The sequence below is a fragment of the Dipodomys merriami genome, unplaced genomic scaffold (assembly GCF_024711535.1).
Source record: "Dipodomys merriami isolate MVZ:Mamm:240054 unplaced genomic scaffold, mDipMer1.0.p SCAF_6, whole genome shotgun sequence".
NCBI classification, from domain to species: domain Eukaryota; kingdom Metazoa; phylum Chordata; class Mammalia; order Rodentia; family Heteromyidae; genus Dipodomys; species Dipodomys merriami.
In genome coordinates, this window is record NW_027206179.1 from 49,344,705 (window position 1) to 49,359,472 (window position 14,768).

The following is a 14,768-nucleotide window of genomic DNA, read 5'->3' on the forward strand; positions in this document are numbered from 1 at the left end:
TAAGACTTTGAAGTCGTATTTTAGTTATATAGCTTTGTTTGGACAATATTGGACTCCAGTGAATTCTCTCAAATTAAACCCAATAAAAATATTTTTATTGTAATTTTTGACACACATTACTAAGATTCTTTCTGAGGGATATTCCTATTTTGCCTATGCCTTCATAGCATTGGAGAGCACAACTCTTACTGCATCTAGGCCTTCATTTAGTGGGATTAGCGTTTCTCCTTGGTGGAGCCAATGTAGTTGGTGACATATATCTTATCATTTGATAAATTTTGATCATCCAACAACTTCGTATTTTGCTGAATGTTTCTATTTTCACCTTCCTTCCTTCCTTCCTTCCTTCCCTCCCTGTCCCTCCCTCCCCTCCCCCTTTCTTTCTTTATTTCTTTCTTTCCTTTTTTCTTTCTTTCTTTCTTTCCTTCCTTCCTTTCTCTCTCTTTCTCTCTCTCTCTCTCTTTCTTTCTTTCTCTCTCTTTCTCTCTTTCTCTCTCTCTCTTTCTCTCTCTCTCTCTTTCTCTCTCTCTCTTTCTTTCTCTCTTTCTTTCTTTCTCTCTCTTTCTTTCTCCCTTCCTTCCTTCCTTCCTTCCTTCCTTCCTTTCCCTTCCTTCCTTCCTTCCTTCCTTCCTTCCTTCCTTCCTTCCTTCCTTCCTTCCTTCCTTTCTTTCTCTTTCTTTCTTTCTCTCTTTCTTTCTCTCCCTTCCTTCCTTCCTTCCTTCCTTCCTTCCTTCCTTCCTTCCTTCCTTCCTTCCTTCCTTCCTTCCTTCCTTCCTTCCTTCCTTCCTTCCTTCCTTTCTTTCTCTTTCTTTCTTTCTTTCTTTCTTTCTTTCTTTCTTTCTTTCTTTCTTTCTTTCTTTCTTTCTTTCTTTCTTTCTTTCTCTCTCTCTCTCTCTCTCTTTCTTTCTCTCTCTCTCTCTCTCTCTTTCTTTCTTTCTTTCTTTCTTTCTTTCTTTCTTTCTTTCTTTCTTTCTTTCTTTCTTTCTTTCTTTCTTTCTTTCTTTCTTTCTTTCTTTCTTTCTTTCTTTCTTTCTTTCCTTTCAAGAGCGCTGTCCCTGCGCTCTTCAGCTCAAGGGGAGAGCTCTACCGCTTGAGCCACAGCGCCACTGCCGGTTTTCTATGGTTTATTGGAGATAAGTCTCACGGACTTTCCTGCCCAGGCTGGCTTTGAACCAAGATGCTCAGATCTCAGCCTCTTAAGTAGTTAGGATTACAGGCGTGAGCCACCGTCTTCTTACTTTGTAAATTGTTTATTCCAATTCTTCCCCATTTGCTTATTGTTAGTGGAAGATTTACTAAACTCTAAGTATTAAAAGGAACTGATAAATAATAGTCCTTTTTATACAGAACATTGGCCCATTTTCAATATGAGGAAGAAATTAGCAGACGATTGAGCATATAATAGATAATGTAATAAGCTAAGTTTTACTAAAATACCAAATTACTTTTCCTATAGAAATTTCTGTGCTCATTAAAACTGGAAAGAAACATGTCAAAATATAATTTAGAGAAGAGCTAATGCTAGAAACCAATCTATTACAAATATAGAAGTCTATATTATAAGCATATTCTTGGTCGTTTAAATTTTGTACTCTTTAAAGTGAAAATTAAGTCAGGCACACATATACAAAGACAAACAGTGAATACCATAATTCATTTATCTAATATTTCTATTATTATGCCAGTTACCTGATACCAATTGGTTTTGTGTCTTTCAAATTATTATGAATTCATCATTAGTATGATAGGTACTAATGACATTAGCAGTGGCATAAGCATATTATTTAATAATATCACCATTTATATTGAAGAGATAATCTTTCTATTTTGATCTTCATCAGCACAGTGATTATACATACCCATATAACATGCACACACATAGCAGAAAGCTTTATCTATTGTGCCCATTTTCCTGTGGAAACCTTGAATATATTTTTAGAGATGCTCTTGAATGCATAAGCTATCCACTTTAAACTTCCAAAGATTTGAACTACGATATTAAAGTAAACCCCTGTGAGTTCATTGAGGAGATAACTTTGGTTAGCCTTAATCTATTAGTAATATCTGAAGACTTGTTTGAATGATATGATTTAGGGACCTTTTTATTCATTTTGTTGATATAATAGTAGAAAGAATGTTATACTTGTGGAATTAGAAATGACCAGAAGGCACAGCTGTCTGCTTTTAGAGACTTTATGGGCTAGAAATAGGGCTTTTAGGACATTAGTACTTTAAATTCCATTTTAATGCTCTTTAATCTATTTTAGTATCACTTTTGTCCACTGTGTTTTTCAAAATTTTGTTTCTTTGGGAAGTAATAAAAAGCTAGACTAAAAAAAGTTTTATGTATGAGAACTGCATTTTATAGTTATTTTTATGTAACAGCTTTGTCTGTATAAAGAAATGGGTTCAGATTGTACTCCACCAAGTATGAGATACATTATCCTGGGTAAGTTACAGGATCTCTCTTAAATCTGTTCTCTCCTTTATTAAACAGATGTTGTATTTTATGCACTTAACCTATGCTACGTTATTTGGCTATTTCTTGTCTCATATTAAGTGCTAAATAAACAGTCATTTCTGCTGTCTTCCTTAGTATTGCTGTTACAGATAGAGGAGCTCTAGACTCTTCATGCAACCGTTACCTCATTTTTGGTATTTTATCATGCTGTTCTGAAGAATCAATGCTATATTGATACATATTTAGGTTATAGGAATGTATTGGGAGGAGAGTTACTGATTTGTCATTATTAAGCTCTGATCAAGCAAATATTTGGATTTTATATTAAGACATTTCTTCCTTATGACCAAAACAATGGGATATTTTTAAAATCTCATCCAAATTTGTGCTGAATATCTTAAAAAATTCAAAGTCTTGCATTGTATCTACAAGGGACTTTTACTCCAGACTTGACAACTAGGCCATGATTTATTACAGAATTTGCTTTTAACATTATTTTGTCTGGAATGAAGAGAGTTGTTGGAGCGACTCCATCCATCTTTTTGTTTACTTGACATTTATGCCACTTTAATGCACCTTAAAGAAACAATACATGAATAAGAAATTCTATTTAACAGTAATGATTACTCATCAGTCAGATCTCTTGACAATAATTGAAAAGGAATGTTACCAAGCATAAAGCATATTTAACCTTAACAAAACTTTAAAGCAAATATTTTAGTTTAATTTTCTTTCCAAGAGCTAGCATTACAAAGTGTACCTAAGTTTTTCATACCAATAAAGTTAACATTAGCTTCCAAGCTAGTTCTAGCTCAGCCTTTGATTATAAATGCTTAAAGAGAAATAGAATGCGCTTGTTTTTATTTAAAAAGTATATGTATCTATGTATATAAACATATGTATATATATATAATAAATACATGCTAAATTTATTTTCGTGTTCTTTCCTGGTCTCAGAAAGATTCTCTAGTTTTTAAGTGTTTTGGGAAAGAGAGGGAAAGAATAGAGTAATCCAGACAAGACTACCTTAGCAGTATCACAAAATTTTTCCTTAGAATATTAGCTCATGAATGAAAAACCTTTGCCCTGAGACTTAGCTGCAAACAGTAAGACACCATCCTTTCTCAACAAAATGCTTCTCATCTGTGTTTTCCATTTATTAAGTTGATTTTCAAATTCATTTGGAAGATTGAGTAATTTGTCCTCTCTCAATTATTAAATACTGATTTTGCAATGATGGGCAAGTTCTTCTAATATACTATTCAACAGCTATCCTCTTAAATATTAAATTGTCACCAGTGTATGTCTTGCTAATCAGGTGATAATTTTAATGTAATAGCCTATGATAACATTTCCTTTCCTAAATTAGAACTAGCCTTATAGTGTCTCTGAGAAACCTCAGTCTCTTTTGGATCTTGGTACTTATTTATTTATTAAATTGATAAATGCTACAAACTGTAATGTTTTTTGGAATTTGACTTCTGAGGTCTTGTTGCTCATGAACAAAGATTGAGGTTGATCTGTTGCTTGTGGTTTCATTACAGAGATTCCTTTATATAATCCTTGTGGTTGCAGATTGTTTGGCTCCAGTACACATCTTTCTGGCAATTTTTTTTCAGGCTTTACAAATTATGGAATTTGATAGTGCTTGTCTTAGTTGATGGTACTGTATTGCATGCAAGTTGCTTATTTAGTTGTTCATAAAAGGAGCACCATGAAGAAGGGTAGAGGGTGGTCACAGAGGGGTGCTCAGAGTGTACAGTAGAAGCTACCCCCAAGCAGTTACTGATGTAATGGAAAAAAACAGATAGCTATGATTGTTTTATATGGTGCTTTTAAACAAAGCAGAAAACAGCCTGTAGGCTAAATTTTTTTACTGGTGAAAGTCTGCTACCTTTGAGCTGGCTTTCACTCTTAAAAATGATAGTGTGATTGAAATATAGGGATAAGGCAAATTGTATATCAGGCTTCTTATCATTATTTGTAAACCTGAAAGACAGAGAAAAATTTCAGCTGTCTGTCCTAGACATGAAAAAATAACTGACCAGTCATTGATGGCTCATGCTTATAAACTAGGAGGCTGAGATCTAAGGATTGCAGTTCAAAACTGTCTGGAGCAGAAAATTCCAAGACTCTTATCTCCAACTAGCCAGCAAAAATCTGGAAGTGGAGCTGTTGCTCAAGTGGTACAGCACTAATCTTAAGCAGGAAAGCTATGGGACAGTGCCCAGGTCTTGAGTTCAAAGCCCCAGTACCAGCAATAGATTAAAAAAACAAACAGATAATCTTTGAACTGAAATTATGTTTAAGTTTCTTCATTGTTATTGTTTTTATTCTTATGAAGTTTCACTATGTCTGTGCACACTTTCATTCACCATAACACATACTTAGCCTACTTTGTGTTCTTACAACTCTTTCTACCCAGCATCCTCCATACCCACTCACTGTTCATTATGGAGATGCTTCCCTTTTCACATGCCCTGTGATTGCATTCAACGACCCCTTCAGATAACAATGGGTCAACAAAAATGTTCTCAAGTCTGTTTCTTTTTTTTTTTTTTTTTCCCATTTGATTCAACCTACCTCCTAGGGAGAGAATCTGAACTGACTTATTGAGTGAAGCACTCACAAATGTGTATCCCAAGATCCTTTTATTCCTCTAAATTGTGAGCATGGATTCTCAAGAGAAAGACGATCATTCATGAGCAATTTAAAACTGCTTGGAGTGTGTATGTGTGTGTGTGATTTTATTTATTCTATTGGTTCTCATGAATAAAGTACATGTATGCATATAGGACATAAAGATTACTTCTGTATACCTGTAATATTAAAATTTCTATGTGTATACAATTGATAAAAAAAGTGCACCAAAAGATTTAATTTAGAAAAAAGACTCAAACATACTTTGTAAAACGTCTTGTTGTTTTACCATAAATTTTTCCCATAAAACATCATGCACTGTTTAGACTGAAGTGATTTCTCTCTGTTACAAGTGCTGACCAAACATAAAGTAAGAGTAACTTTTTAACTAATAGGGCTAATTTCACAACTTATTTCTTACCTATTTGGAGTAATAGGGTTAATTTCAAATCTTATTTCTTATCTTATTTCTTATACAGTATTAACATTAACATATGAATAAATACATTATTACAATACTTTTAACTGTTGGATTTTTTCCCCCTCTCTTCATTTAGCTGAAGGACACAAAATCAGCAGATCAGAAAACCACATTGCTTCATTTCCTGGTAGAAATCTGTGAAGAGAATTACCCTGATATCTTGAATTTTGTGGATGATTTGGAGCATTTAGACAAAGCTAGTAAAGGTTTGTGTTTCTACTGGACCAAAAATATTTTATTGCTCTGATTTTCTGTTCTAATCAGCATAAAATAATGCTTTTGTTTTCATAAAGCTAATACTTTGTCAGAGTATAGAATAATACATTTCAAATATGGAAAATTTTTAGGATATTTATTTATTTATTAATGTATGCCTGTCCTGGGGCTCTGTCCCTTAGTCTCTCTATGCTCATGGTTAGCATTCTGCCACTTGAGCCACAGTGTCACTTCTGGGTTTTTCTTAATAGTTTACTGGAGAAAATAAGAGTCTCATGTACTTTCCTGCCTGGTCTGGCTTTGAACTGCCATCCTCAGATCTCAGCCTCCTGAGTAGCTGGGATTACTGATATGAGCCACAGGTGCCTGGCTAAGATTACATATTTTGTGAGTTATTGTGTTTAAAGGCTTAAAATCTATTTGGTTAAATACTGAGGCTTTTGTGTATATACATAGTCTGTTTTGTAGTTTAAATTTAATGGATGCCTCCTAACCCCATTCTTATCCATGTTCCTTTTATTCCATGTCATTCATAAGCACTTTATAGCCATGAATTAGTGGCTTCCAATGGTCCAAGTTCTAAATGCAAGTACAGTAGAACACATTCTCATTGTCCTAGAAGAGACTAGATTGCCAGAGTTTCAGTTAGCCCTCCCAATGTCCAAATGTTTTACTTGGTTCTAACACCTACTCTTGGGCTTAGATCAGGTTGTAAAGAATCATAAATAATAGAATATTAATTGTGTAATTAAAATATAAATTTAAGATTCTACCACCTTAAAATTTAAATTTTTACCATGTACTCATGGCTAATACCTATTATGTCTACTCAGAATAGAAGGAAGGAATGGGAGGGTGATACTAATCAAGATTTATTATACTTATAAATTGACGTGTTTCATTGAAATGTTTTTGTGCCACTATTTAAAGTAATATTTTAAAAAAAATAAATTTTAATACATGAGGGTGTTTTTTTGTTTTGTTTTTTAAAGAAGACTTAGATCTAGAGGATCATGGTTGGAAGGTAAGCTGGGCAGAAGAGAGATTGAAAGTCTATTATCCAATTAAAAAGCAAGGAGACAGGGCTGGGAAGGTGGCTCGGGGTAGAGTGCTTGCCTTGCATGCATGAGGCCCTGGGTTCAATTCCTCAGCACCACATAAGCAAAAAGAAAAAAAGCCGGAAGTGGCACTGTGGCTCAAGTGGTAGAGCGCTAGCCTTGAGCTGAAGAGCTGAGGGACAGCACCCAGGCCCAGAGTTCAGGCCCCATGATTGGACCCAAAAAAAAAAAAAAAAAAAAGCAAGGAGACAGTTTAAAGGTGCAGTTCAATTAGTAAGAGGATGCCAAGAGTGGCGCGCACACACACACACACACACACACACACACACACACACACAAACACACACACACACACACACACACACACACACACACACACACACACACACCATGACTTTATGAAAACAACTTATATACAAGTTTATGATGACTTTTTAAAAGGCAACAATTTGAAATTATGATTATATATGTATTCTTTTTGTGTTGACCAGAAGTTAATATTGTCACAATATTTTTATAATCTCTTTATTTCCTTCTTAATATTGGAATTTGTTTACTTAAAGGAAGATATTTTATACTTTGCCACATTAGAGTAAATATTTCTTCTCAGTCATTTTCATCATTTCCTACCCCTTTTAATTTTTTTTTGGTTGCATCTCATTTCTTTTTTTTTTTTTTAATTGTGAAAATACTGTACAGAGGGGTTACAATTACATGGGCAAGATAATGAGTATATTTCTTATCAAGCATTGTAGCCTCCTCCTTTGTTTCCCCTTCCCATCCCTTCATCCCTTCCAATCCTCCTCCTTCCCCCCTACCCAATCCTCCCTGCCCCCCCCAAGTTGTAAAGTTCGTTTTTCGACATAACGACTTGTACATCTAATTGTTGCAATGGGTCGACTTGTATCCCTATTTAAACAATTTGTTTTGCCCCTTCCCCGCCACAAATTATGCCAACATCAAATACAGTGAAAGCAGGAGTTATACTGTGGGGGAGGGACATACAAAGCAACAAAGAAATAATCTTATAAACGTGTTAGAAACAATCACATAAAGAAAAAAATATTTGAATACATATCTTAGGGTTCATTTCTCTAACATCACCTTATCTGATCTTTTCTGCTTGACTCAGACATATACTAGATATTGCAAATATGGGAAACCATGGGACCTATATTTCTTTGGGCCTGGCTTACTTCACTTAATATATTTTTTTCCAAGTCTTTTCATTCCCTAACAAATGGAGCAATGTCATTCTTTCTGATGGAGGTATAGAATTCCATTGTGTATATATACTACATTTTCTTGATCCATTCAACTACTGAGGGGCATCTGGGTTGGTTCCATATCTTAGCTATGGTAAATAATGCTGCAATAAACATAGTTGTGCTGGTAGCTTTAGTGTGGTCTTGTTTGTAAACATTTGGGTAAATGCCCAAAATTGGGATTGCTGGGTCATAGGGGAGCTCTATGAGGAGTCTTTTGAGGAACCTCCATACTGCTTTCCAAAGTCGTTGAACAAGTTTACACTCCCACCAACAATGCAGTAAGGTTCCCTTCTGTCCACGTCCCCTCCAACATCTGTTGTTATTAGAGTTCTTGATTTTAGCCATTCTAACTGGAGTGAGGTGGTATCTCAATGTTGTTTTGATTTGCATTTCTTTTATGGCTAGAGATGTTGAACATTTCTTCATGTGTCTATTGGCCATCCTTCTTTCTTCTTCAGAGAAGTTTCTCTTTACGTCTTTTGCCCACTTATTTATTGGGCAGTTGTTTCTTTGAGGATTTGTTGTTGGGGGGTTTAATTTTTTGAGTTCCAAGTATATTTTAGATATGAGACCCTTGTCCATTGTATGGCTAGTAAAGATCTTCTCCCAATCGGTGGGCTTTCTATTGATCTTGCTAGCTATGTCATTTGCCCTGCAGAAGCTCTGCAACTTTATGCAATCCCGTTTGTCCAACCTTTTTTTGATTTGTTGTGTTTCCGGGTCTCTATTCAGAAAATTTCGGCCTGAGCCAAGGAGACCTAGGGTTTCTCCTATTCCATCCTGTAATGTTTTCAGAGTGTCTGCTTTGACTTCAAGGTCTTTGATCCATTTGGAGTTGATTCTGGTGCAGGGTGATATATAAGGACCTAGCTTTAGTTTTCTACATGTAGTTAACCAATTTTGCCAGCACCATTTACTGAAAAGGCTGTCTTTGTTCCATTCTATTGTTTTAGCTTCCTTATCGAAGATTAGATGGCTATAGGTCTGTAGGTTCATTTCTGGGTTTTCAATTCTATTCCATTGGTCCTGAGGTCTGTTCTTATGCCAATACCAAGCTGTTTTGATTACTATGGCTTTATAGTAGAGTTTGAAATTTGGTATTGATATTCCTCCAGCAGTGTTCTTTCCATTGAGGAGTGTTTTTGCTATTCGGGGTCTTTTATTGTTCCATATGAATTTTTGGATTGCCTCTTCTATTTCCTTGAAGAATGAGGTTGGAATTTTGATAGGTATTGCGTTGAATTTGTAGATAGCCTTGGGAAGTATTGCCATTTTCACGATGTTAATTTTTCTAATCCAGGGGTATAGAATTTTTTCTGAGTAAGGAAAACATAATTTATGGCTAGGAAAAATAATTTTGAACTGATTGGTTCATAAAATCTGATAAATTGTTTTTCCTCAAGGGAGATTTCTGGCATTTTAGAGTTTTTTAAGGAAGGGAATGGAAAACTTGAAATGGAGCTTCTAGGTGGGATTAGGATTGGTAAGTAACTGAATGTTGAATAGAAGTTGGAACAACAAATTTCCTTGAAATATAGGCGCTCTTTTTCTGAGGAAAAGATGTGTGAGTAATTAATAGCTTATTTCAACACTAGGACTTTGATAAGAATCTGTAGGTATACTTTTGGATTATTACTGTGTTTCTAATCAGATTGTGATTAGGCATTCTAGTTCTAAAGCCTATTCTTACACTGGAATATGCTTTTCTCTTTTCTTTTTCTTTTCTTTTCTTTTCTTTTCTTTTCTTTTCTTTTCTTTGCTTTTCTTTTCTTTTCTTTGCTTTGCTTTGCTTTGCTTTGCTGTTCTTTGCATTGCTTTGATTTTCATTTTTTGACAGTCCTCAGCATTGAACTCTGAACCTGTGCACTGTCCCTGAGCTTTTGTACTCAAGGCTAGAGGTCTACCACTTGCAGATCCATTTCTGGCTTTTTGTAGTGAATTGAACAGTCTCTCAGACTCTACTGCTTGACCGGCTTTGAAGTGTGATCTTCCTATCTCAGTCTCCTGAGTAGTTAGTGCAACAGGTCTTTATTTTTTATTTTATTTTAATCTAATTTTATTTTATTTACCTAACTAAAATTTGTTTACTATTAGATCTTTTTATTGCCTGGCAGCCAAGGCTAGCTTAAAACTCACAATTCTCCTGCCTTTACCTCCCCACACTGGAAATACAAGAATGTGCTACCCTCCTCTGCTTCTTATCTTTAGATGCATTTTTAATTGTGTAATTCATTTTCTACCAGTTTTTGTTGTAAATTAAGTTTTTGAAATATTTATCTTAATTCATTTGATTACAACGTTTTTTTGTGGTAAATAGTCTGATTGTTTACTTTCTACAAAATATACGACTTTCCTAAAATATTGCAGAGTTGTAGCTTGCTAGTTTGATTCTTTTGTTTGTTTTCCTGGTTGATGTCCAGTGGGGCCTTGCAGGGCCTTGTGGGCTTTCCATTTCCATCTGTTGTAGCCGAGGCATGTGTATGTGTACAGGTCAGCATATATTACTAATTTGTTTCTCAGGGAGCAGCCAATTTTATATTTGAAATAAAAAAACCATCACTGAGAATTTTTTATTACAGTGTTGGTGATTGTTAGGAATAACTTCTTTCAATGATGATATGACCCAATTAATGAATAAGATTTTTAGAACACTAAATGTAATATCTTAGATGAAATAATCTGTGTGCTTTGGAGAATTTCATAGCACTTATATATCATCATTTTTAAAGTTATTCAGAATTGAAATCCCCTCAGTGAGCTATCATGAATTAAAAAGTACCTTTGTTTTTGAGACATAACAAATCCTGGTCATTAGGTACTCCTGGATCAGCAGGGGGAACTTTCATTGCAACTAATGAGCTTACCCATATGACAATTTTCAAAAATCTACTTCATTAGGAATGCTTCTTTTCTAAAAAAAAAACAAAAAAACAAAAAAAACGGCTTACAGCTTTTCTGTTCTGTTTCAGTAAAAATATTTGGCTCATTATTGTCTTTCTGTATACTATTGTAATATTTCTTTTATGATTTTCTAGGGGTTGAATCCATTTTTCTGTTTCTTGTCTAACCAGTTAAAGTTAATTAACTCTGATCTAGGAAGGTTTTTTTCCTAATAATGTGTTCCATTACTAACACTTTATTGAGTAAAAAGTAACAAAACTGACTCATTTTAGGTTGTATTTTTTTTTTGTTGGGTGGTGGGTTATATTAAAATAAGAAAGTAAGTTTTGATAATCACCTAGGTAGCCCTGTATTGAGGGTTATCATAGCTGTAGCATATAAGTTTATTCTTTTCTATTCAACTTAGTTCTAGCAATATGCTAATCAGACAGTTATTACGTCTTTTTTCATTCATTTAGCATGCGTAGGCCATGTCAGAACTGTGCTCTTGATTGTGCATATAATTTCTGTTCTCCCTCACTCATATTCCACTTCTGTTTCAACTGTCTCTCCCTCTTTTCTCATTGTCCTTCCTCCGATGTCCTACACTTTTCTTCTAAGTTCCACATTTGTGTGTCCAACACCTTTTGTCATTTCCTCTTCATCTCAAATAGAAATCACTGTCATAATATGCCACAAAGTGGAATTTGTAACCGCTACACGTATAACATCATCTCTTACTTATCAGAGAAACAAACTCATTGCCTTTCTTTCACTTAACCATGTCCCTCTATAGCCTTCAGCATCTCAGAGCCTGCTGGTGGATTTTGTCTTTTAACTACATAGGAAATGGCACCTGTGGCTTAGAATATTGTCAGGTTTTCTTCATTGTAGACCTTGCAAATAAATGTCGCTTACCCTTTTGTGTTTTTTCCTGGTGCTTTTTGGGAACATCACCTAAATTTCAGTGTGTTCTGTCTTTTCCGTAGGAAAAATTTTGGTTCCCAGCAGTTTTTTTTTCTTACTTTCTTTTTTTATTGCTAAGGTGATATAGAGAGAGGTTACACTTACATAGATAAGGCAATAAGTACATTTCTTGTCAAACTCATTTTGTTTTTTAATCAGTGACTCAGGGGCTGGCCACTGTCTCTGAGCTGTTTTCCTCAAAGCAAGCCCTCTATCACTTTGAGCCACATTGCTTTTTTTTGTTTTTTTCTGGTGATTCCTGCCCTATATGACTTTGAACTGTGACCCTCAGATCTTAGTCTCCTGAATAGCTAGGATTACAAGCATGAGCAACTGGTACCTGACTTACAACACTATTTAAGAACTGCTTTACCAAGGACAACATTTCCTGGAACTGAAGCAAATGGAATTGGCTTCTAGAATTTTATCCTAGATAATGGTGACATTTAGTATATTATCAGAATGGAGTCACTGATTACCCATTTTTATGTTTTTTTTCTATTTTTATAGTTTTACTTTTCAAGTGTATTTTTGATGTCTAATGTTTGATTTCTTCTTTGTTTTGTATATCTCTTTCTGCTTCCAAATCTCTGTCAATATGCTTTTAGCTAGCATTTTCTTGGTGTGACCCAAATGAGTCTGCTGAAATGTATCTTTGGTTTCAAGTTTCTCATGTGTTTCAAATGGTTTATGATAAATGTCTTACTAAATACCAAATGTTTATATTTTATTCACCTACTGTGAACACTTAATTTCCAGGTGGCAGCCACCTGGAAACTGCATAGTGTTTGAAAATTTCTAATTTGTGTGCTATAACCAGCAGATAGTGTTTTCAAAGACTTCTGTTAACCTTTTGCTACATTCTCCCAAAAAATGCCCATTCAAATTTTTGGCACCTTGAATTACCTTTTGAATGGGTAACATTAGTTTTTAATTCAATTTCAATTTTTAACCCCCTCCAGCAGAATTAACATCATGGCTAAAAATACTGTTAACTGGAGTCATGGTATCATGGAGGTTGTAGGATGGGTTCCATGGTTTGTTAGAAAGGTATCATTCATTTACAAGTCTGAATTACCTCTAAGATATTAATATTTGTTGAAAGTTCACTATACCTTAACATGTTTCTCCTAAATAATGAAAATGAAGTTAACTGAATGGATGCTATGTGGTTGTGGGAATATTTATAATGAAATCATTTGGTTATAGAAAGCAAGCCTTTCAGATGTTTCTTTCAGTGAATTTTTAGTGAAGACACAAAAATATGTTTTCTGAGTATGAGGGTATACATTGTGTCTATCTTATTCTATTTTGAAATCTGTCCCTGATTCTTCAAAATTGGACTGTTATGTTGAGATCATTTTGATTTATGTTGAGATCATTTTGAGACTGAGAAACCTTAATGCAGTCTGACTTGTGTCTTTATAAGAAGAGAGAAATATCCATTGACTGACTCAAGAGACGTTCACTCATGAAGAATAGACCTTATGAAGACACAGTGAGAAGACAGTCAAGAGAAAGGACCTCACATAAGTATACTTACATCTAGAATTTGGACCCTAGAACTGTGAAAAAATAACTTTCTGTTGCATAAACCACTTAGTCTTTGGTGTGTAGTGGTGGTAGCCATAACAAACTTTTTAATTTTGCAGGTATTTTTCTTCTTTGTTGATTGTTGGCTGTATCATGGAGTAGCCATAACAAACTTTTTAATTTTGCAGATATTTTTCTTCTTTGTTGATTGTTGGCTGTATCATGGAGTAGCTTCTACTGAATAACTTTTGCCAAACATTTCAATTACAGAAGAAATTATAGGTCTTCAGGGCTCATATTCACTATAATTGGTTGATTATTAAAGGTTCTGTCAACCCTCAGTTTTCACATGATTTTACATAATTTCTATGAATAGCTGTGATACATAAATTAGTACATATATAAGAAAATATTAGGCTCTAGAAAAATACATTCATGAGCAATCACACCTATTTTCCAGGTTACACCTATGGGACTACACCCATGGCATAATATACTAAGTTGTATGTTATTTTTTCTCTTACTATATATTTCTTCTAAACCTATCCCAATTTTTCTAGTAGAATGTCATTTTAATATAAGCAAGTAACTTAGAAAGGGCAATAACACTGTGAATTATCTCTTGATACTTTCTAAAGAGGATATCAGATGTTTTTATTTTTTTCTCGCCAATCTCCAGTGGAAATACCCAAAGCATTTAGTATAGCTGTATAGCTCTGGTTCTTTTTTTTTTTTTTTTTTTTTTTAAATTGTATTTTATTTTATTTGAGAACATACTGTACAGGGGGCTACAATTACATGGGCAGGATAATGCATACATTTCTTACCAAGCATTGCAGCCTCCTCCTTTGTTTACCCTTCACTTCCCTTCCCGGCCTCCCCCCTCCCCCCACCCAATTTTACCCCCCTCCCCCCACCCAATTATACCCCCCTCCCCCCCCCCCACACCGACATTGTAAAGCTGGTTTTGACATGACATTTTGTTCTTCTCATTGTTGCAACAGGTCCACCTGAATCCTTAAACGACTTGTTTGTCCCCATCTCCTCCACATGTTATACTGACATCAAATATAGTGAAAGCGGGGGTTACACTGTGGGGGAGGGACATACAAAGCAACAAAGAAATACTCTTATAAATGCGTTAGAAACACATGCATGAAAGAAACGAAAACATTAAAATACATATTTAAGGGTTCATTTTCCTAACATCACATTATCTGACCTTTTCCGCTTGACTCATACCTATACTAGATATTGCAAATAAG

The 14,768-nt window shown here is 34.7% G+C and overlaps 1 protein-coding gene across 1 annotated transcript in view; it reads left to right on the forward strand.

Moving 5' to 3' along the window:
* Nucleotides 1–14,768, forward strand: part of Diaph3 (diaphanous related formin 3) — a 450,161-nt gene that overhangs the window by 251,086 nt on the left and 184,307 nt on the right. Inside the window, exon 22 of the mRNA XM_070002884.1 lies at nt 5,659–5,788. Within this exon, the coding sequence (XP_069858985.1) occupies nt 5,659–5,788 (130 nt within the window). The remainder of the gene's footprint in view (nt 1–5,658; nt 5,789–14,768) is intronic.